At 42.7% G+C, this 23,348-nt stretch overlaps 7 protein-coding genes across 8 annotated transcripts; 4 read left to right on the forward strand and 3 right to left on the reverse strand.

Moving 5' to 3' along the window:
• Positions 1-146: 146 nt before the first annotated feature.
• Positions 147-2,116, forward strand: LOC131286551 (palmitoyltransferase ZDHHC3). Of its 2 annotated transcripts, XM_058315517.1 has the most exons (6): positions 147-440; positions 573-616; positions 706-847; positions 1,366-1,587; positions 1,661-1,873; positions 1,954-2,116. In XM_058315517.1, the coding sequence occupies exons 1-6, from the start codon at positions 360-362 to the stop codon at positions 2,107-2,109; spliced, it is 858 nt and encodes a 285-aa protein (XP_058171500.1). In that variant the 5' UTR covers positions 147-359; the 3' UTR covers positions 2,110-2,116. The 2 variants fall into 2 exon arrangements, with proteins under 2 accessions (XP_058171500.1, XP_058171501.1); XM_058315518.1 differs by lacking the exon at positions 147-440 and having other exon boundaries at positions 577-620.
• A 132-nt stretch (positions 2,117-2,248) lies between these two features.
• On the reverse strand, positions 2,249-3,009 carry LOC131284145 (transmembrane protein 208). Its single transcript, XM_058312999.1, has 4 exons — positions 3,004-3,009; positions 2,780-2,959; positions 2,570-2,706; positions 2,249-2,489 (listed from the first exon to the last, which is right to left on the reverse strand). The coding sequence occupies exons 1-4, from the start codon at positions 3,007-3,009 to the stop codon at positions 2,267-2,269; spliced, it is 546 nt and encodes a 181-aa protein (XP_058168982.1). The 3' UTR covers positions 2,249-2,266.
• A 3,001-nt stretch (positions 3,010-6,010) lies between these two features.
• Positions 6,011-7,472, reverse strand: LOC131288885 (uncharacterized). Its single transcript, XM_058318066.1, has 3 exons — positions 7,455-7,472; positions 6,465-6,517; positions 6,011-6,278 (listed from the first exon to the last, which is right to left on the reverse strand). Exons 1-3 carry the CDS (start codon positions 7,470-7,472, stop codon positions 6,011-6,013), a joined length of 339 nt encoding a protein of 112 aa, XP_058174049.1.
• A 2,962-nt stretch (positions 7,473-10,434) lies between these two features.
• LOC131284146 (uncharacterized) lies at positions 10,435-10,710 on the forward strand. Its single transcript, XM_058313000.1, has one exon. The coding sequence runs from the start codon at positions 10,435-10,437 to the stop codon at positions 10,708-10,710; it is 276 nt and encodes a 91-aa protein (XP_058168983.1).
• A 1,362-nt stretch (positions 10,711-12,072) lies between these two features.
• On the reverse strand, positions 12,073-13,408 carry LOC131289215 (transcription factor SPT20 homolog). The gene is made up of 3 exons (XM_058318426.1): positions 13,388-13,408; positions 12,953-13,014; positions 12,073-12,883 (listed from the first exon to the last, which is right to left on the reverse strand). The coding sequence occupies exons 1-3, from the start codon at positions 13,406-13,408 to the stop codon at positions 12,073-12,075; spliced, it is 894 nt and encodes a 297-aa protein (XP_058174409.1).
• Positions 13,409-19,372: 5,964 nt separating this feature from the next.
• Positions 19,373-20,103, forward strand: LOC131284147 (uncharacterized). The gene is made up of 2 exons (XM_058313001.1): positions 19,373-19,458; positions 19,521-20,103. The coding sequence occupies exons 1-2, from the start codon at positions 19,373-19,375 to the stop codon at positions 20,101-20,103; spliced, it is 669 nt and encodes a 222-aa protein (XP_058168984.1).
• A 195-nt stretch (positions 20,104-20,298) lies between these two features.
• On the forward strand, positions 20,299-22,195 carry LOC131284148 (uncharacterized). The gene is made up of 3 exons (XM_058313002.1): positions 20,299-20,309; positions 20,375-20,398; positions 21,946-22,195. The coding sequence occupies exons 1-3, from the start codon at positions 20,299-20,301 to the stop codon at positions 22,193-22,195; spliced, it is 285 nt and encodes a 94-aa protein (XP_058168985.1).
• Positions 22,196-23,348: the final 1,153 nt, after the last annotated feature.

A 23,348-nucleotide genomic window follows, 5' to 3' on the forward strand; every position in this document is an offset into this window, starting at 1 on the left:
AAATATTCTAAAAAGTATGTTTTAAAAAAGTGTGTATTTTCGCGCGGATTTGTTTATTAAGCGAACTGTCATACTTTTTTTAATTTTTTTCTTTTCCCAATGTGTCAAGTGCCCCGCATTCACCATTCCTCTAGCAAAATCTTTAAGATTGTGGGGTGTTGCGTTTGGTTTCGTTCTTTGCGTTCGACAGTAGAACAATTGCGAAGCCAATGTAATGTGTAAATATATTCCCATTTTGGGCCCCTTTTCTACGCGTTATCGATTGGGCAGTGCAGCGAGCAACGAGCCCTAATCGCCGTGAACAAAGTTCTAGTGTTTGCTGGTTTGTGAACTAAAAACATTCTTCCTGTCCCGGTGTTATGGAATATGAGTACATGCTGATGCGAAATGAAAAGGAAACGCAAAACCGCTGTTGCGGCGGTCGCGTTTGGTGTGTACAGGTACCGTTGAATTGTTACTGCAGTGTTCCGTTATAAATCACCTTTACGAATTCTGTAATGCCTGCCACCCACCACATAGCTCTGCGTCACTCCTTTTTCTAGTCCGTTGCGTTTCCTCTGCTTTCTTTGCAGGACATTTGCGGTATCATTTGTGCCCTGCTAACTTGGGGTTTAATGTAGGTAGTTCGTTCTTTTTGCATTTAAATGGAAATGTGTTCTTTAAACGACGATGAAATTTGATTTTATTTATGCTACCCTTTTGCAGATTGTACGCCGAGTTCGTCGTCACAATGGTGATTCTTTTACCGAATCCTTACAAAGCATATCGGTATATTAATTTTATTATATTCAACACCGGATCGTTCCTCGCGTTCGCTTCACACCTTCGTACAATGCTGTCTGATCCGGTAAGTGTGAGATTCTCGTAACGATGTCAATTGGAACCTTACTCGTACCATTTATTGCAATGGTAATTGTTATTGAAAGTATGAATTTTCAATTCAACCCCAAGTTCCTTTATCAAGTAGTAGTAGTATGTATATTTTATAGAGGTTTTGAGCCGGGTGGCTTCTTTCACCTCTTAATTCCTTTATCAATTCGAAGCGTAGCACTATGATTCCAATACCGCACAAGTCTGAGCGGCCTTAAATTTCTAACGATTAAGATAGCAGTGATAAGAAAATCCTATGCTACTGACGTATCATCATGATTCTTAAAATCAGCTTTTGTAGTAATCATAAGATTATTCATGTAGAATAGCCTTCAATATTGTTTTGCTTCCAATGAAATGGGAAGGTTGCTTTATAGCTTATGATCCAGGTACCGTTTTTGGAAGCTTTATTCCTATCAAAATGTTACATAATACATAACAATGCTAAACCTCAATACCGTTCAGCACCTTAAAGATCATTGTACTTATTTTTAGGGTGCTGTTCCGAAAGGCAACGCCACCAAGGAGATGATCCAGCAGCTAGGCTATCAAGAGGGACAAGTTTTCTTCAAGTGTCCCAAATGCTGCAGTATTAAACCGGAACGAGCCCATCACTGTTCGGTATGTCAGCGGTGTATACGGAAAATGGACCACCACTGTCCGTGGATAAATAACTGCGTCGGAGAAAATAATCAGAAGTTTTTTGTACTTTTTACTGTAAGTAACTTTAGCGTAGATCTACGAACTGGAAATTTTTACATACGATATCTACTTTTATGATTTTGAACAGTTTTACATCGCATTCATTTCCATCCATTCGATATTTCTGGCTGTCAATCAGTTTTGTCTTTGCATAAAAAATGAATGGAGAGAATGTTCGAACTATTCGCCGCCAGCAACGGTTATACTTCTGTTGTTCCTCATTTTGGAGGCATTACTATTTGCCGTCTTCACGATGATCATGCTAGGTACTCAGTTGAATGCTATCTGGACCGACGAAACGGTAAAATGCTTTAATGTAATTAAAAGTTGCTTACCATTAAATTAACGGCATTGCTTTTTCCTCTTTTTCCATCACCGCAGGGCATTGAACAACTTAAAAAAGAAGAGGCACGGTGGGTCAAGAAATCGCGCTGGAAAAGTTTCCAGGCTGTTTTCGGAAGCTTTTCGCTCGCATGGTTTTCACCATTCACGCAGCCACTTAGAGCAAAACATGAAAATTATTTATATTCAGTCTAATAAAAACAAAACAACATTTACTTAAAATAAACCACCGCGCCATTATACAAACTCGCAGCAAGCAACACTATAACGGATGTAGGTGTAAGCGTACTTCCTCTCGGGAGGCTTGTCCCATGTTCCTGTATTGTTTTATTTGCTATCACTCCTTCGGTGGTCATTGCCTAACGCGGTTCATTTTCCTTTGCAATTTTTTCTGCTTCTTTTCGTTCACCGGGCCCTCTTCGGCGGCTTCCTTTTGGAAGAACTGCTTGCCAACGGTTTGCCACAGCAGCCAACCTGCCCGTATGGGAAGGAAAAGCATCAGCAGCCAGAAGTATTCCGAAAGAATCGAGACGAGTTGCGTTCCCGAGGTAAGGATAACGATATCTTTTACGTGTCTGTGCAGTAGTAGATAGAAAAAAACGTTTGAATGTTGTGTACTGCCAGATGGGAGGAATTGCAATTGTTGGTTCCTTACTCTGTAATACCGCCTTCGATGTTTAAATCCGTTCCAGTTTCGATAATATCACCTTTTTCGGTCAGTTTAGGTTTGCTGATCAGTGCCATGAAGTAATAACTACTCGCGTGAGCCGCAAGGCTAAGTATTGTCATGATCTGCAAATAAATTGGACCACATTAGTTTTGAAATTGAAGAAAAGATATACCTTTAAAACCAATCGGCGCATACCACCGCAAGCGTCGAGAGTTCTGCATAGACAGCAAAACCGAGGAACTGCACACCCGTTGCGATGAGGGACATGTTCCGATAAAACTTGACTGTAGCCACATTTTCCTCCACGATCTGTTTGCTTCCCTTGGTAGCTTTCTTCTTCGGTGCTTGTTGCTGCTGAGAACAGGGTAGACATGGCTGCGTGTAGGAGTTTTCATTGAAACATTTAGTAACAAACCTACCGACATGTTGAAAATAAATATTTGGCGTAGTCCCCTTCTTTACGTCGTCAGCACTTTCTTTTGTATCGTCGGCGAATCACTGATGTAGTGTTGGCAGAATCGGGATTCGGAAGATTCGAAGATTCGATCCCTAGACGGATTCTAAAGATTCGAATCCCATTTGACGGATTCTAAAGATTCGAATCCCATCTGACAGATTCTAAAGTCTTGGATCCCATTTGAGGGATTCTAAAGATTTGATTCGATTCTGACTTAATCCTAAACTGTTTGAATTGACTCACAATGATTTGAGTCGAATTAGTAACATAACGAGTCGATCGAGAGACAATGTAATTGATTTAAGTATACTCAAATCGAACGCTGGGTAGAATGTCCAATGGACATAGATTGAGTTTTTTGCGTGATTTGCAAGTTTTGCTGTAGAAAAATTCCTGGAACCTATTTTTTACAAAGAAATACAGTAGAATGTCCATTATCCGAGTTGTTCTACCCAACCAAACCCATTTCATCAGGACCAGACCATTTTTACCAAATTCTGAATCGGATTCTGGGGATTCAGATTAGGATAAACAATTTCCAGACCGACATTGATTTGTTCATATGATGATGAGGATGATGATGATGCTGATGATGATGATGATGATGATGATAAGTCCCTCCGCTTACCCCTACATAGGTTTAAGAGGGCCGAAAGTATCTTACGATATTAAATATAAGTCACCAAACGAGATGGGGCATTGGGGCATTACTCTCCAGAACAATCGCATCCAACTCTGCTCCATTCATACAACGGTCGCCATCAATTGCACAAGGAGGTACATCTTAGATTTCCCAACTAGCAAAAGGGGACCACTTTCCGGAGTAGGGCAGGTATTTTCGCATAGTTTTGGTTAACACCGCCAGCTATCAATCATTCATAGTGTGGTGAAAGCGTATAATTGTTAAAGTAACAAATAATATGAAAAATCGGTAAATTTAACGGCAATCGGTAAGCACGCATGATATGACGGATTGGGATTCGGATTCGAAGATCCAGATCTCAAAATGGATTTGAATCGAAAGATTCGAATCCCTGTAGGGACTCAGTTTCCCCATCACTATACTGTTGACATCGTGACTTTCTGTCAAAGAGAAATGTCAAATGAAACAATTTTTTGAACAAGGTTTGTAGACTCAAATCAGTTTTAAATAGGTTTGAAATGAAACAAAAAAACCGTTTGTTGAGTAGATTTGTTTTTAAATAGACAGACTTAAAAAAAAGACCCCAATTTTGATTGATCAAGGTTCCTCATATGCCTGGTATGTTCTACATATTTAAAATATAGCTGTGCACCTTCCTTTTAATGAGTAGCAGCTCATAGTTGCTCTATAGTCAGTTGATTTCAATCCTCCTCGAGGAGATGGATGGTTACCTAATTTTGGTGCATAAATTTGTCGTTGAACAATCGTTGATCCGTTATTCACCGCCAGAATAGTGTGAATTGAACTATACAGTTAAAACAGGGGTTTTAAAGGATAACCAAGTACATGGCCTTAAGGTATGGCCTTAAGTAATATTAGAATTATTACTTTCTAGAAGGCATTCGATATTGGTCACGAATTGAAACTTTTACGAGCAAGTTACGCCAAGTTGTGACAACAGGGTCTAATTTTGCCAGTTAAATTAAGCCAGCCCAGATCTTGACCCCAAGTGACTCTATTTATAGAATTTATTTTGAGCTGTTATTTGCCCTTCAGTTTGCGGCTTTAATGCGTAGAGATGTTCAACCCTTAAGTGGACGTTATAGAATTTATAAGCCGAATAAGTTTTGTAGCATGTAGGTAAAATAGTTCTGTATTTGAATATTCTAGATTATTTGCACGCTCCGAATCATGGATAAATATTATTTATTACTTGGTGGTCTGGTATAGTTTATTTTTCCTCAAAATATGTTGGTAAAAGTGTAAACGCCCATCCTAATGAACATGTTTGTACACATGTTCACTACACACAACACAAACACGGTGGCAAAGATATTTTAAATATACAGATACATATCGAAACTACTTTCTGATGTAATTTGTTCATATGTTTAAAAAACTTAGTATGTCAGAAGCGCCCTCCCTTTCGCTTATCTTTCAATCAATTCAATCACTCTCTCTATAAAATGTATCTACTTGTTGCCTAACTTCAATGCACATTATTTATGTTTGATGATCTTCATCAGTTATCTACCACGTGCAAAGTCCTTTACTTTCAAATAATGAGTACTTTCCTCCATGCTAGCGATGGGAAGCGATAGATAAGCTCAACCTACATTTCTATTGGCACCATGCTGCCGTCCATGCCAACAGCATAATTGCGCATAATATTTCGCTCTACGCACGTTTCGACAACGACCCCGTAATTCGTGTGATTATTACGTTCGCGTACATTTATTGGTGGTGAAAACTGGCGGAAAAACGGAACCGTTATGCCAACCGATACGATGCGCGTTGGGCACACTGGTCGAATTCCTCCACACACGTCGAACTTGTGAACGCGAGTACCGCGCACGATCGTGCTCGTGTACCGTGCCATTTTTTCCGGTCCGCGAAAGGGAGTCCCTCAATGGACGCACGCCGGTTTCCGCATAGTCAACTGGTGTATGGCGCGAGGGATATGGGGCGGGCGTGAAATTACCAACAAGTGATTGACGGATCCTATAGGCTGGTTGATTATCTGAAACTGCCCAGATTGAGGAAAAATACTGGTAAGTAATAGAGCGATGAAGCATGGCGAGTGGTTTTTTTTTATGTTTTTATATCTTTTATTGATGTTTATGTGGGAGGTTTTTCTCCCTCTTAGGTAGTTTAGTGGTTTTTATAATTTTTTTTCTTTATATTCTTTCGTCCATTTGTTTCGTTTGTTGTTTCTTTCCATCTCTCCCGCGCTAACGTGAATTATTAGTTTTTTCGCCAAGCATAATGATTTCCGGTGGCAATGGTGGGTTCGGTGGTGCTGATCATCTAGCCCTACTACGCTGCCCTAGCTGATCAGGCTCGAGGAGCCAAGCCCGTTCGAGTCGTGACCGTCGATCTCGAACGTCGGATGATCGTGTTTGTAGTGATGGTGGAAATGTTCGTGCTCCACCTCTTCCTTGATCACCACCGGCTTGTGCACCTCCTTCTTCACGATCTTTTCCTCCTTGATGACCGTCGGCTTGTGGTGGTGGTGCACGGTTTTCACTTCCGTGTGCACGTGCTTCTGCTGCTTCACTTTGACCGGTACGTGGATGATAATTTTCCGCCGCTTGCTGTGTGTGTGAGTGTGTGTAGAAATGAATGGATATGGAAGAAATTATAACAAAAAAACAAAACCAAACAAATTATTGACGGATCATCGAGATAGGTGCAAATGCGCCGGGGTTTGCTCAAGAAGTGTTTGTTCGCGAACTTTCCCCCTTCGGTGTTGGAAAAATTGGCGGTTCAATGTTCCTTACCCTGCGGATGCAGATTCGACGAGCAGGAACAGGAGCATAAATGCCGCCAGGATCTGAGTTGGAAATGGATCGCAGATTGTTCCCCCGGGAGCCACAAGACGCAAAGTGTAGGAAGGGATTACCGTGAAAAACGAGGAAAAAGAAAATGAGGGGAATTTTAACAGAAAAGTGAAAACAAGGAATAACAATGAATTAGCTTCGCTCGATTGTTATTGCTACAGGTGTTTGCGCCCGTTTAAAACAGGCGCTCGTTAGCGGAAAGTGCGCTTTCTAAAAGGTGAGTAACAAATTGTAAGATAAATCGTCGCTATTATTCCTGCACAGGGTTCCTCATCTCATTAGCTTTTTAGGGTGAGGGACGGGTGGTTTTCGGCAGCAGCAGTTGGAAACGGCGCTAATGGAAGAGCAGGGAGCTGCCAACTGCGAGTGTCATTAATAACTTTTCCTACCATGCTTCAATTAGAGGACGGTGTGCATCGTTGAGAATGAAGAGTTTTTGTGTTATTTTGTGTTGTTTTTCACACCTCTTTCTGCTTGCACATAGATGATGCATTACATAATGAAATCAATCCGCCCAAACATAATTCTTATGATCTGGAAGTCAGGACGATTGATGAAATACAGAAGAAAAATAAACTCTTTGCACTTTTTCAATCCGTAATACATTTCTATTCTTTCTCTCACTTAGTTTTTACCAACTTTAAACTTTTGAAAGGCAATATTTTGCCAACAGTTATTATTCATTAATTATTTGAACATATATTCAGCACGTTTACTGCTCGAAATTTCAACATAATGAGAGCAAAGCGAAAGAGCGATTTGCTTGTAAAACACGCTAAAAACTACCATCACTTCAATTAATTTTAAATCACTTCTGTTTACACGCTCCACTTGTTAATACATATTTTATTAAACTAGACCACACCGATGAGTAACGTTTAAAAATGGTCTTTAAAGATTAGTAACATTTTTCACCACGAAACAACTCACCACCAATCGGAGCTGCATGATGTGTCTGTTTGTTATGTGCGTGTGTGCCTTTAGCTGAAATCTAAACTCGAATTTGCTGGTTACTAGCTTACTGATAGTGTATAAATGAACAACGTTGCTGATACGGTAAGCCTTTTATAGGCGGCCCTAGACGGCGATGCACCACAGACACCCCCACCCGCAAACCTATGCGTCTGGTTTGGCGCCGAAAAAGGAAAACAGATAGAATTGATGCACCACGAACGGCCCTCGGTGCATCATCCACCTCATTATAAATGACTTCACTTTCTTTCTTTCTTTCGTTCGTTTGCATGCAACGCTGCAACGGGTATGCGTCCTGTACGCTCACGTACGTTCTCACCGTATACCCACATGCGCACGTGGTGCATTGGTGGTGGAAAATCGAGGAAATGTATGAACTATTTTGTATGTTTCGTGAGCGGGCTTCCAAGGTTTCCATTGGTTTTGGTTTTGGAAGGGTTTACCTATTGTTTTTTGTTTTCTTAGCACTTTCTTGGGTCGTATGCATCACATTTTTGCACGAGGCTACCTTGCGGCTGCAAAAACCAGGTTTAAATTCGTGAACATTCGGTATGGATTTAGTGCCGCGACGACAAGTTCCAAAGACAAAACTCACAAATTTTTTTCAAAAACTACAAGCGGAATTAGGTGTGATTGCCAACAGTGAGCAAAATTCATGCTTCAAATGTATTCCATTAACTTTTCAAAGCGGTTCTTAAAGTCCACTTAAAAAACCTCATGTGCTTGACGGACCACATCATTTTTCTCCTTAAGCAGCACCCCTGTTTTACGGGTTTCTTTTTAACCTGTAATTGTACCTTACACTGGATGTTCGGGGTCTAAATTTGTACAAATTAAAAAATTGTTCAATCGAAAACAACAAATAGCGTTGTTAGGAGGTAACAAGAAAAATTGTTGCAGGAATGTAAATTGCTCTTTTTTAGCGTTCTTAGGTAATATAGTAAATAGCTATGAAATACTTAGCATCGAGAAAGGCGCCCCCCTAGAATTCTTATAATTCATTCAAAAATGCTAATGCAGCTCTATTGGCCCGTAGTGGGTAGAATCGACATGGAAACGTAACGTAGTGTACGCGTATGCATGCTCGACGGTTTGGACACGAGCGCGAGCCTTTCTGTTACCCAACGCACAAAGAGAGCATAAAAGGTCCAATATAACGATTATGCATTAATGTTTGCCTTCAACTTGGAACGGCACAAGGCGCAAGGCGATCAGGAATAATTAAGTCGTTCCCGCGATTGTAACATTTTGCAACAGTGGCCGATGCTCACGCTCTGATTAGGTTGGTTTATTGGGCATTTGTATTGATCAATCGCTCTGTGCAACTGTTCTTTCAGGAGACGGGCTTTGCTCCTTATCTTTTTGCATATCGCTGAGCAATGATGAAGGTGTATAACAGGACCATTAAAATATTATAATTAACCTAGAGAAAAAAAAGTTCGAAGAGAAAATAATTTCTTCCTGACTCGTTCACTTGTTACTTGTTGGTAATAAACTTGTTAGCAATCAGTGAAAAGACATGCATATTGGCACCTCATATTCGACTTCCCATTTTTGCAAATTCGTTTGATGAAGTTGTGCTTTTTTTTTTAAATTTACATTTTATTTCACACATTTCGTTTCCGTTTTGCATTGCGTCGAAACATCTCCTACTATTGCGCACTCGGAAGGAAGCGGTTAATGGAATAAAATCGTTATTGTTTATCGCTGTTAACGCAGTGTAACGATCAACTTCACATCTAGCTGGCACGGAAACTTTGCATCCAAAGTAGCCTCCACTAATCGAGCAACTCCATAGACGATTATATGGATGGAGGAGGGTGGTGTGTGTTGGCGAAAACAACATCGATCGTAGCGGAAATGCGTAAGGGAATGGCTGTACGCGAAATGAAAAGAAATGCGTGTAAAAGATGTTAGACCTTGTGAATCTTTTAACTCTGACCATTGTGGCTGTTTCAATGCTACGAAATTTTATAAAAATACCTCTCGACCGAAGCTATTTTTTTTTTAATTTGCTCTATCAACTTTTGAGCTGAAAAACATATATTCACACACTTCATATAAAGTTTAACCTTTTACTTCTTAAGGGATTTAATCCAGTCCAACAATCTCGGACATACACGTCCCTGTGACTCACCAAACCATTTGACAATGCGTCGTGTATATATGCTTCTACTAGCCGACTTCCATACGCAAACGTGCATGTGTTCGAGTCCGTTCATTAAAACCATGGGCTGCGACTTGATGTCTTCAGGGTTCCTACTCCCACAGATTCCCACATTCCCCACGCAGCATCGCAGCTCAGCGGGGCGCACTGTAGTGAAAGTAGTCAATCCACTTCGGGCCCGCCAGCGACACACGTACGGCGACTCTGGAGCAAAACCGGACCGAAGCTGACGGCCAGTAAAACGCTGCTGATCTTCCGGAGTCCCGCGTACGCAGAGAAAAGCCGCTCCAGGAACCCTAACCTAACCCATCACGATTGCTGGTGGGCTCCGCGGCTAGTTCTGGAAGGGACGAGCAACGCCGAAAGGGCAGGAGATCTAAAAAACCGCGGTGAGTCTAATGACGTCAAGAGATTTTAAGAGGGAGCAGAGTTGGTGAAACGAAGGCTTGGCTTTCGTAAGCGTCTGACAGGGAGTCTCTTGCGTTTGGTATGAGTAAGAGACAAAGGAATTAGCTAGTCGATGTCACGAGCTCATATCAGAGGGTTTTCAGTGACGTATCTACTTTCGTCGGTCTACAATCGCTTTGTAACCGTGAAAACTTGTAAGAACCGGTTGGTGTTTATCTATAACCAAGGACAGTTTGGGAGGGATCTATCGGCACTCGAGTCTCTTGCATGTTCTTTCCATATTGTTCCATTTTCCGAGGCAAATTCTAATTCTGCTTTCTTATACCACTTTGCAGCAACATGAAATCATTCGTCTATGTTGGGATGCTACTTCTGCTGTTGCTACTGGTGACGGTGGAATTCTCCCCCGTCAAAGCGTACGATCCGACCGATCCGGAAATAGCCAACATCGTTCCACCGAAGGGCACGTTCGAGGCATTCTATCCGCGGGAAATGTACGGCGTTAAGAATGGCAACTCCCGGCCGGCACACGCACACGGCAGCTTCTACTCGCACCGCAATCCGGCCCTGGTAGACGTCCGGAATGCAGCCGCCTACGGATTTCGGTTCGATGGAAAGCGACGGTTCAATTTCGACTAGACACTCCAAGTAGTTTTGGATGTTGCGATTATACGGCGATCGAACGTAAGTTTCCAGGTGGTTTGGTGATGCACGGATTTGATCTTGAAATTTAACCATTTTTTCAAAATAAAAAATACTTTTCACTTTGTTATGCAATCCGGTGGCGCAGTTCATTTGGTTCATCATTTTTCATTCCTATCCATTTGCGCGAAAGGCTGCGCATCCCTGTAATTCCCGGCGTTTTGGGTGATGTTAATCGTGCATTATATGCATTGTATCTATTATCCGCACCGGTCCACTGCCCCCTTCTGACCCCGCGGGCTCGCGTCGATCAGTTCTTCATTAATTATCTCCCGGTTGAGATGGACAACCTGCTCAGGATACGCCCGGTTGGCTGATATTCGTCAACGACCGATGATTGATGATGATGGTTGGGGTTCACCTGAATGAAAGTGATGGCGCGTCGATGAGGTGAGCACTCGGCATCGACACGGGACCCAAATCGATTACCAGCGTCGAACGCTTGTGCCCCTAGCGTGGATGATTAATTTTCCAGACGCCACCATTTCTCTGTCCTCTTCTCCCACTGCCTGCCGGTGGCCTAATGCAGGTGGCACTCTCAACAAGGAAGCGCGCTTTAGCTGAATCACCTCGTTAGAAGTGGGCCAAAGAATTTAAACTGTGATGGTCTGATTTCACTTTCTGGCGGCGAGTTGTTGGGGATAGGGTCTCTTTTTGTTTTATAATCATCGAATGGTATAATAAGTGATTTTTTTATCCTAAAACAATACATGATTCAAATAATCATAACAAAATAAAATACATATTTTCGTATTGTAATTATTGAAAAATAGTTTATTTTGACAGAATGCAGTAAAAGCAAAGCAGGCATTTACAGAAGCCTTTTTTTGTATTGCACAACGTGTCATAATAATAAAGTTGCCTAGTTGTTGGAATAAGACTATTTAACATTTGTCCTATGTCGTGGGAAACATTTATGATCGTCTTATAGCAATACATTGTGTCATAGATTGGTTATTGGAATCGAGTATATTAATTGAATTGGTCTACAATCTGGTAACGAGATGTAAAAAACACGTGTCTATTGTGTCTATGGATAAGGAAATTAAACTCACTCTTCCAGTTTCAACATGAAACAAACGTTCGCAAAATAAATAGCACAACAAAACCCTTCGACGCAATACCGGCTGCAGCGTGATCTTTCTAGGACTTTGAAGGTTTGACAATTTTCGAGGTATGCCAATCAAGCTCAGGAGGGTTCCCAACAGCCCCACGGCTGTCTCAAAGGCACCGTTCGATGTGGATATGCCCATCGAGGTGGCGCTCGAAGGATCTTTAGCAGTAGGAACTTCCGAGTCCTCACTTTTCACTTTCCGCGCTCGGCACAACAACATCCGTGTCGGCGGGCGTCGTCTCGTCTAACCGCTTGTCGGCGAGCTCCGCGGCGGGACTTTGCACGTTCACCGCGATCGGGCACATACAAGGCACGAACTGGACCTGAGGCGTGTGGGGTGCGGTGGCCGGCAAACTGGAGAGGTACTGTATCTGGTCCATGGTGAAGTAAGGGTACTTGCCACCAAGCTGCTGTTGCTGGATCTGCCCGTAGAACGGAACACTGGGTGCGGATAGAGGAGTAGCAGCGAAACCCGATGTCATCGGTCCCTGATGCGATGGACTCGGTACATCGCTCTGTACCGTTTGAGAGGCCGTAACCACTGTTGCCGGTGGTGCCACAGGTTGTTGTTGTGCTGGCTGCTGTTGCTGGAGGTGCTGTTGCTGCTGTTGTTGCTGCTGTTGCTGCTGCTGCTGCTGCTGTTGTTGCTGCTGCTGCTGCTGCTGTTGCTGTGGTGGCTGGGAGTACTGCTGGGATACCGAGTTCGGATGTGTCTGCACCGAGCTACTGGACTGTGCAGTGCTGAAGGCACTCCCGAAGAAGCTGCTAAAGGGACTACTGGTCTGCTGTGGTTGCTGGACCTGCTGCTGATGAGCGCTGAGTTGCACCGGTGTGACCTGCTTGCCCAGTGCTACACTGTTTGCGACGAGCGTGGCCGGATTGGCCTGCACGAATTTGTATGGGGAAGGTGGCGCTAGCAGAGAGTGCGCAGGAAACGCCACCGGCTGGTAGGTGAAGGCACGCACGTACTGGACTTGTTTCGTGGCAGGCGGTTCACTGTGAACGGCAGAACAGTTAGTAGAGGTTAGGTTAAGAGGTTAGGTTGAGAGACTGTGCGGCACAAACCTGCTCTGACTGCTGGACCACCAGAAGGCTCGAACCGAAGCCGAGGAGAGTAGAAGCACAAACTGTTGAACAACAACAAAACACTAAGATTAAAAACGGTTCTAGCAAGCGAATTCCTGAAATGATCTCCAATCTCTGAGATCTAACAAAAGTTGAGTATAATTAAACTTTATCCGATCTGGTACATATTCAGTAATGAGCTTCGTTAATATAAACTTATTGATATCAAAAGTAAATTACGTAAAATGAATGGACAGGAGTTTGTTTAAAGCCTTTATGCTAATAGTACTAATTATTACACTATTGCAAACAAGAACAACACTTTCTTTGAAACAGACGATTTTCAACTATTTTATCACAATACTTTTTGAAATGAATTTTTGGTAGAACACTATTTTCAGTTCACGTTGTTCTAGTTTTAGAAAGAAGCCTTACCAACAATTGCATAGTTTGCATTTTTATTCACTGTTCTTTTGCCACTGTGTTCTGGGTGAGTTACTTTAACTTAATCGCCACAAGACACCAGTCACTTCAGTATTTATGATTAAAACTCAATTTAAAACACCAAAAACGGGCGTAGTAGAGTTCGTTTCATTGGCAATTCCCGAATTTGTCCATTTACTGCCGCGGATCACAAACACTTAATACGACACCATTAAAATTCAAATCCAGATCATGTTACGAACTTCACGATATCCACGAAACACTCTTCGGTCTGCTTCCGTTCTTTAGTCCTACCGAGCGCGTTATGATCAAGAATGCCCTACACAGCGCGATATTTATAATGCTCATCCCCACCCACGGCTTGGCCACGTTCTTTAAAAAAAAAGTTTGATTATGTCCGCACGCCTTGTCCAGGAGGTGTTCATCCCGCTCGGAACCTGATCCCGTTGAAACCAATGTGGCCTTTCCCGTCCGTTCGTTGCCCGGGAACTTTCGTTCTAGTGACTGGAAGGAAATGGACGACACGGGATAGTTTAGCTTTGTTTTCTCCTTTTCATACCGGCGGTGCCCAACTTTCCACGGTTCAACATGCCGACGTTTTCCACTCCCCTGCTGCTCATCGGTTTCATCGGCTTCTCCTTGTCCGGTTTGATTCTTTTAAGGGATGCTCTACAAATAAAACAAAAAAACGAAAAGAACTATTTCACATTCCGGAAAGTCAAACCAAGAAGAAAATCGAAACTAACCTGTTCGAACGCTTGCTCAAGTCCCAAGCTTTGCATTGTTTATTTTGTTTTAGGTTAACATACGGTTCTAAAGCTAGATAAAAATTAAGTATTCTTGAAAGTGAATAAACTAGGACATGCAAGGATATGTGTTTTTGAAATTCAATGAATAAAACAATCTATAAAAGCAAAATTTATTGCTTTCAGTTCAACTGTAAAAAAATTGTATATGAAAACAAAAATTGGTAGAAAATGGAAGCTGAAGTAAGATTATATTTTTGGAAAATATTTTCATTCTACCATCTAAGGACTTATCACTTAATTATTTACCTTTCTTCTCTAACATAAGAATGCAAATATTATGAAAAATCTCAGAACCTTATGACTCGTTTAATTTTTTTTTTCGTACATCATGATAAATAATTTTGTTTTGTTTAGATCAAAAAGACTTCAGAAATGGTGTAGAAAATTTTGTTTAGTACCAAACGTAAATAAACATGAAAAAATTGAATAAATCACAAAATATGAGTTGATTTTTCTTTCACGGCATAAATGTTGTTAAAGAAACATTCTATCTCCCAAGCTGTGTGTGGGTTCGTCTTGCATTGTGGTTTGGTAGCTTGGAGTTCTGTGAGGTATTTTCCGCTTTTCATTATGGCTCTCCCTTTTTGTACTTTGTTTGCCCGGTACATAACTTCGGTACGCCTATCGATAGGCTAATTTGTCAATCAGTCAAATCGAAGGTGGTCCACCCGATGGCGGTCGCTCTTGATCGTTCGCCTAATGTTTGATTTCCACACTTTCCCGAGATCAGATGGATTTCGATTAGCTGAAGAGGAAGCACAAAGCCCCAATTCGAAAAGAGGGGGGTTAGAGAAAAACAAATTCTCCGCTGGGTGGAGGTTTGTGTTCGCTTTCAGCTTCCTTTCTGGTGCGTGTCGTCATTCACTTTCAAGGTTCTTAAAATTTGAAGCCGCCCCGTGAATGAGCAGCCAACCGATCGATCGATCAGCATCCATCATCGAATCCGAAAAAGCTCAGGGTAATCGCGCTTTGGAATCACTCTGAAGATGAAGCTCCCCCACCCCGCGGGGGATCGACCCCAATCGGTCGCCGATGAGTTGATGGTTTTCTGCCACTTCCGTTTATCTCTCCCCTACTCCTCTGCTTCCTCGAAAGGCACTACTCGAAAGGGGTCCGATGAAAGCCCATTACCGCCCGGTTCGTTACGTGATGAATCAGAACTCACACGCACGGGGCAAATGTTATGCCAACCCGAAATGGAGTTGTCTTTCCTACAGCCTGTCCCTCTGGTAAAGAAGTGCATCCTTTCCAGCACTCCACCATCCTCCAGTTTTTATCCGCCTACTTTTGGATTTCCCCTTCGTTGAAGCCTTTCGGTTTCAAACGAGATTTCGCGGTTGCAATGCCTTTAGCTTCCCGGTGAGAGAATTTAAAACAAAACCATTAGAAAAATACACACGGGGAGGGCTTGATACAGCTTTTTAAGCAAGCGCCAGTATGATTTGCCCCCTTACTCTCAAGCTCCCTTCCCATCGTTGACGAGGGTTTTTCCCCAAATCGAATCATGCCGTCTCCGGAGGAAAGTGATTTGATTTGATCCATTAATTATACACCGGGAATGGGACAATCAATGCGCTGTGCGTTTCGGAGTGTCGGCGTGTGTTTAGTGGGATTGTTTTTGTTTTCACGTTGGTTTAGAATGCGATCCAAAACTTGAACGAACGTAGTTTCGAGGAGGGGCAGATCGAAAATTGATTATATGCGGGAGAAAGTGGAGATTGATTCGCAGAGAAGAATCCGGGGCTAAGTAAGTCATCGTCGGTCGACATCGTAACTATTACGGAGATAATTATGTTCTCAGAGCTGATGGATGATGAAATCAAAACAACAGCACGAAACAAGCCGACGACTTTAGTGCAGATCAAGTTCAAGTTCACGAACGTAACGTGTTAACGTAAACGTATGCGTTTGTTACTAGCATAAGACAAAGATGATCTGCTTTTTTCGACGACTCACTTCCTTCATGGAAATGATCGACAGGTTCAAATATATTATCTTTCGTTTGAGGACGACTCCAAAATGGTTGTTGTTTGCCTGAACCCGTAATTTAATGTAACTTTCATAACACATTAAACACTCCAGCGAAAGAGACCTTTCAAAACAGATTTGATTTCATAAGCAGTAGGTTAAGTAGGTCTTCATATCTGTGGCACATCCAAAAAAATATTAATAAGTATGTTTAATAAAATACTGAAGTGGTTTTTCATATTTTTTTTGCATATATTTTATGTCATACAAAAGAAATAAAATTTACTTTTTACTTTTTACTTATTTTCTTTATTTAATGTGTTTCTTGCATGTTGTTGCATTCAGTTATGATCATGAACATATTCTATGTGTTCTAGTTTGTTTAACAATTGATGTCGAGGCAATAAAGAAGTATTGTTGAAGCAATAAGCGAAAAGAATTTTTAATCTGACGGTTAAGTCGAATAGAATTTGTTGCTTATTTACGAGCTTACGCATTCGGTGAAACATGAGAAGCTTAACTTTCTAACAACCAACAATCGAAATACTCTGATGTTCATTGGTACTAGAGTGAGTTAATAACACGTACAGGATCAAAAAATGGCCGATCATCAGTCAGAATTAGAACACAGGTTATTCGCTCGAGATCGAAGACAGATTTAACTGCCGAGCCCTAAACCTGTTGTCGCGTTGCTTTACCGAAGCCAGGTTTGCTAAGCAGAAAAACGTTATCATTTCCATGCACACACAAACATATACACACACCTTCACTCACTTTCACCCTCCTCGAGTGACATCGCCGACTGCTCGATGTGAAAAGGGTTCGCCTTCCTGCCAGACAGAAAAGAATCCGACCACTGGGCGGAGGAAATACAACGAAAAATGCTGTCGGACGGGATTCCTACATCAAAGGGTGCAGGGACACCCATCCCGCCCAGCACAGCGTAAGTCGAAAACGGACACTGCAGCCGGGAAAATTAGCCGGTAAGGCCGAGTAAATTGAAACGAAGCGAGCTCGAAGGATAGAGATTAAGATATTATCTGTCCGAGGTCTAAAAATGTGGGTCTCTGTTCTATTTCGAGCCCCTTACTGATCGGAACGACCTCGAATGGTTTCCCCCGCGCCGGGCGACAGGTCAACCTTTTTTTCATGATAGATTTTTAGTTTTTATTTGGTTCATTTTATTTCCTTTTATTCCTTTGCTCTTGCCCTTGCAGGATCGCAGGGATTCTAATCCGTTTGCTTCGTGTGGAACGGGTCCGATGGACCTTGCGCTGACAGCGTTGCTGGTCTAGCTTGTTATTACCTTTCGATCGAACGAGCCCTCAATCATTATTGGGTTTAGGGTTTGGGGTCCCGGTAGAGTTCAACGACCTGGGAAGATTCATTGAAAATTTATACGACAGCAAGTTTGGATTTCACATCGTTTATAGATACATTTATTGATAAGTTTCAGGATAATTTTTACATTAAAGAAGGTTTGTTATGAGAGAAATACTGCTGTTTGAAGTGGTCGACTTTCTCTTTCATAAAACGACAGGTTCAACGATCATACTGCACAGTGGAGGAGACTTGCTCGTCGGGTCAGTCACGAACCTTTGCGACCGGTCCGGGACCGGAGGTGCTTTTCGAAAAATAAGTCTCGCGTGCCTTACACCCTCCATAAGTGTAGCTCTCGTGACTAATCAAGCCCTAGCCCTAAAGCCGCATGCTACAAAACTCTATGTAATGAACCATAATGCCCTTTCTATAGCGTGGTCGAATTTAAATTTTAAATTTTCAATCAACAGTTACAGTTACCAGTTGATCTTACCCTGTTCATTAGGATCGTTCTGCCCACCATTCTGAGATATTCTTTTTAGTATAAATCTTCCCGTAAGCCGATTCGGCTACCGCTGATTTCCTACTTTATGTGTGTCACTTAAGCTGTTCGATGACTGCTCAACAAGCATTTTTCCAAAACGTCCTGTCGGCGGATTATAGCTACTCCCTAGGCTCACCAGGTGAAAACGTTTGACTCATCGTGTGGATCGGTTACAATAAATATATTTCCCTGTCAAAGTCCCATAATCGTCGAACTTAAGTGTTACGGTTGCGTTCCAGAAGATGGGGCCGCCAGGAACGGAAGTCAGGAGTGGTAAATAGAAAGTTGCATCCATCGTATCTCTTTTCTTCACGCATTAAATCCGCTTTATTCGATTCCTTCTCCCGAGCCGATCCTCTTAGAATTCCCTCAAATCGGTAGAATATGATTGGATGGACCAAAGGTGGGACGTAAACCGAGCCTTGAATGTTCCGTTTATGGTAGATGTCGATACAAGCACATAAAAAGTGAATTTAAACTATTGTGCTTATGGCCTGTAACGAAATAAACCTACATTTCTAATAACACGCTGTAAAGTGGCCGTTTTAAAACGATCGAACACGTTTCGGTGATTATTTTACGACTTGATCCCCTTAGTGTCTCTCATCAGAGGGATACCGTTCTTATTTTAAGGTAGCAAAGAAAACAATTTCGTTAAAAATATTTCAAAATGTGTATAAAATTACTAAAACTACAATATCATAACACGTTTCTAAACGATTTCTCCATAGTTTAACAACCTTCATTTGCTAAAGTTTTTGATAGATAGACAATATATACAATTCGGTAAATGCACCTTCCTTCTGTTAATAGTTTCTTATGTGATATAGCTAATGAGTAAAGAAAATATATTTTCTGAACCGACATATCTCTCGTGACTGAATGTTGACAAAAAAATCTTGCAAAGAGTGAAATTATGCAATCAGGTTTTGTTAAGTACATATCATTAGCAATTGGTATCAACTTTAAACAAAGAAACCCCGCATACCGCGAGCAAAGCGAGTGGAAGTGAAAATAAATATCAAACAAGCGGAAGTTGTACGAAGATGATGACATTTAATACCGATTGTGTGCAAGAGTACCGACTACCAGAGCAGTGTCAGGCTATCGATTGCAAGAAACAAAACGCTTGACAACGGACGGCTTGGTTGGCTGGCGTTTGGTCGCTCCATTTCGTGCACGAACATTCCCGGCATCTCGCAGGATCTGGTTGTAATGGTTGTATTTAAAGCAAATCTTTGTCCACCCCAATGGTCAGTGTCGTTTGGGCAGTGCGCAAGTTGAACAGGGCACAGCAGCATTGTATCGTCGCTTCGTAGTGTAAACGAATTCGGTATGAATTTGCAACAGGTTGTCCTCAGTCTCGGTGTGTTCGCAACGCTTCTGCGCGACCGGTGCTATGGCGACGAGGATACGGAGCAGTGAGTGTTCGGAGGAACGTTCTGCATACAACACACCATCGTAATCTATCAACTTCCCACAGCGTACACATCAAGCTGCACGTACCGGAGATCATCAACCGCCACGTGCACGTCAAGACGAAGTACATGCACGTGTACCATCCGAAAAAGATCGTCCAGGAAATGCCACCGACCTTCCCGGAGCAACAACAGCCCCAGCACCAGCAACTGATCGACCCAGCCAGCATGTGGATACCGTCGGGCGCTATGCCTGCCCCCGCTCCACCCCTCGCACCGACGTCCGCAATGGCGGCTGCCTTTTCGTCAATGGTGCAGGAGAAGCTATCGTCCCAGCTGGCGCAGGAGCTGATGATGCGCTACCGGAACCTCGAGACGCCCTCGTCCTCGGCGCTCGGGGAGTCGGCCACCTCGGAGGCGGACTATCTGCGCGATTACTATCGGCAGCAGCGGAAACTCTCCGACCAGCTGATGCTGCAGGAGGCAATGCAGTTGCCGAACTTTGCGCAAACCAAGTACCTTTCGAGCATGGGCTGGGACTGGGATAAATCGTTCGGTGTGAAGCCATCGGACGCCGCTGATCAGCCGCTGCCGATGAAAAAGTCGAAAAAGAAGAAGAAGGACTTTAAAACCTACGGCGGGCTGTAGAGCTAGCGGCAGGATTTATAACCGAGTTGCTAATATTCATACCACATTCAATAGTCTGATATAGTTAAACAATACGACAATATTTAAATAAAATAATTAGCTTTCTGTTTCTTAACCGTGGTTGCATATGATTTAAATTATTTAACAACTCAAAACAGTCATCGAAGTAGAATAACGTTGCCTGTTTGTATCTGAATGAACCTAATGCAAAGTGAATGAAAAATATGATGGCGATAAAAAATAATTACAATTAAAAAAGATTGTAAGACAGATTATCACATTACTGTTCATCTCCACATAGCGAACTCATAGGAAACTCTGGTGAAACTCCTGTCAAATTTGTATGGAGTTTCGAGTTTCCCGAGTTCGCTAAGTGGACACACATTTGTTTCTGTCTTCTTCGCTTCTTCTTAATCCGTCAGTTATTAAACGTCAGAACGAGGGGCTTTGCTAGTGCTGTCAAGAGTTTCCTGCCAGTTTCCTACGAGTTTCCCAGCTGTTGCGGGAACTGAGTTCGACAGTTCGACGGAGGAGAGTTCGCTATGTGGAGATGAACAGTTACATTCAATTTATACGCCGCCTCATGACAACAAGTAACATTAAACCTATGTCAAATAAACGTAAATTGTAGCATACACAAATGTAGCATATTGCTTATTGGCTTGTTTTTTGGAGAAGGATCCTCAATATCATTTCTTTATGCCCTCCTACGAATCAATTGCATTTAACATTCCGTACAATTTTACCATTTTTTGAATTATTTTTGAAATTAATAATACATGTTATGTCGTTACATAATTGCAGTAATAAGGATTTTAATGAAGTAATCTTAGCTGCTTTAACATGTAATTAATTTAAAATACACAGGTTCCCTGATTATAGCGAATCGAGTTGCAGCCGCAGTAAAGTTGATAATTGAAGTTCAATTGTTGCTTGTTACAGGTAAAGGTAAAGTGTACCAACATAATTGCACCATCATACACGTAGCTAAGGTCTAGTTTGTTCAAAGGTAAAATAATTATGTTGTACCACGCTAAACACATTAGTTTCACCTGATCGGTTTACTCACGACTCGGTGCACGTTCTGTTCGATCGACCAGTTTGTCATTTTCCATTTCGTTAAATGCAGTTATGCAAGTATAGACGTAACCCCTCTTGTCGGGCGGTGCACCTGACCGTGGCCTCACAGAAAGGGTATAGCGTGTGTTTGAAAAATACAAAAGTAGCAGTGTCACGGTGAAGCATAACAACATCTCTTACAGGCTAACGCTCAAGATTGACCTGAGGGGAACGAGTCAATCGAAAGTGGCGGGAAGTTCCGGCCCGGTGGATGACGATCTGCTTTTTCCCTTTCCTTCCGAAGGTCGCCAAGACAACCTCAATGAAGTTGAAGCTGTTGGGAGTGCTGCCTGCAAGTGTCCGACCTCCCTCGTCGGTGCGGAACAATGTAGCTGCATTAATCGAAAAGTTTGATGTCTCGCGCGTCATCCGACCCTTCCTAACGGGGCGAGAGGGTGAGATTTTGAAATGTATCACCGGACATGCATCTTAAATTTCCTCTCAACAGCGCATCGAAGGAGCTGGTCTTGTGTGGTAGGTAGCTTTGTTCCGTTGGGTCCGGAACGGGGGTATAAATGTACCCATGGGATGCAAATCAGCCATCAAAGCAAATCTGCAGGTTGCCGCGAAGAGCTGAAGTGACCGAACAGTTCCGGAGCTCTGGTGGAAGAAAGTGTTTAGGAAAATCAAGTTTACCATGAAACAGTTCGTGGTAGGTTCCAGAAGAGTCTACAACTACAAGTCTTTTCTAATTGATTGAAGTTCTGTTTCCAAAACGTAGCAATTGTTCATGCTGCTCCTGTTAGTCCTTTGCATCGTGCGCTACGTAGAACCAGCGATCGCCGGCGATCGGTTGGTGTTTCACGTCCCGATCACCTACAAGAATGTGCACATGACGAAGACACGCGTGAAGCCCATCCACCATCGCACGTTCCAGCAGACGGACTACAAGCTGCTGGGCTACAGCCTAGACAAGCACGGCCAAGGAATGGCCCCGATGGAGTATCTGGCGAAGATGCAGATTTTACGGTAAGCCAGTGGGTCTCCAGTAAAGGACTACTCGAGGACTTACAACATTCGTTCGTTCTATTACAGAGGATGACTACTGAGAAACACGCTAGTCTACCGCATCAGCAGCCTTGGTGAGGACGAATATTGGTAGGGTAGCGAAGTAAGCTCGAGTTCCACAGTCCCCCAATGTTTTGTGAAGTGCAATTCCATGAATTCAGCAGTTAGCGACTGATGCTTAGGAACAGGAGACTCAGAAATCGGTTCAACAGATTGTATAGTTAATTTTTTGTCATGAGTAAAAAGAACTACACTGGATAGCCAGAACCTTCTTACACGAACCCGCTTCCGTGCTAATAAACTAGAGAATAATACTGACTTTCGTTTTTTCGCTTCGTACTTTCGTTTCGACCATGAGACTAAGATTTCAAGCTCATTAGCTTGAAATTAAGCATAAACAAACAGCAGAAAAACTGGCCAATTCCTGTCGACGGCCACGGCCAATAGGTTATTGCACTTGTGACGAACAGAAATTGCACAAACACAAGAAAAAAGAGGCGCTACATTTCCGGCCACCGGAAACACGCCGTTGTGTTCCAGAGAGCAGAAACAATTATGCTCGGGACATTCACCCCCTTCGGGGCAGCACGGCTTCAACGTAAATCAATGAAAATCGACAGTGATCGCGTGTTGTTTCTGTTTTCTGTTTTCCATCGCAGCACTATTGGTATCGCACGGAAAGTGTGGATGAGCAGAAGCACTGAAAGAGGGAGGGAAAATCCTTCCGAGCGCGTTGGTACGGAAAATGGAGGCCCCCTTGTGTTGGGTGCATCTAAGCCCGATCCGTTCGATGTTCATCGGCCACCTTTTATTGTCGCGCGGTTACTTCATCATGCGTTGTGTTGTGTTGTGTAGTGTTGTGTTGTGCAGAAATTCTGCAGACTTCCCGCATACATGCATAAGTCCTACGGTGCGTGAAGTGCACTACCATACGTGCGTTTTTCCAGCGCCCACTTCCCGTCTGCGAAGCACACGATCTTCTCCCCCTCCCGCGGAAAGTTGGCAATGAGTTCCCCTCGTGCGTCCGATGAAAGTAAAGGTGTGATGTGTTGCACTTTTCTCGAGAGGTTTCCACGTTTTTCTTTCCACTTCGCGCGTTATCATGCATCTCCCTTTTT

This window comes from Anopheles ziemanni, chromosome 3 (assembly GCF_943734765.1).
Source record: "Anopheles ziemanni chromosome 3, idAnoZiCoDA_A2_x.2, whole genome shotgun sequence".
In the NCBI taxonomy this organism is placed as follows: domain Eukaryota; kingdom Metazoa; phylum Arthropoda; class Insecta; order Diptera; family Culicidae; genus Anopheles; species Anopheles ziemanni.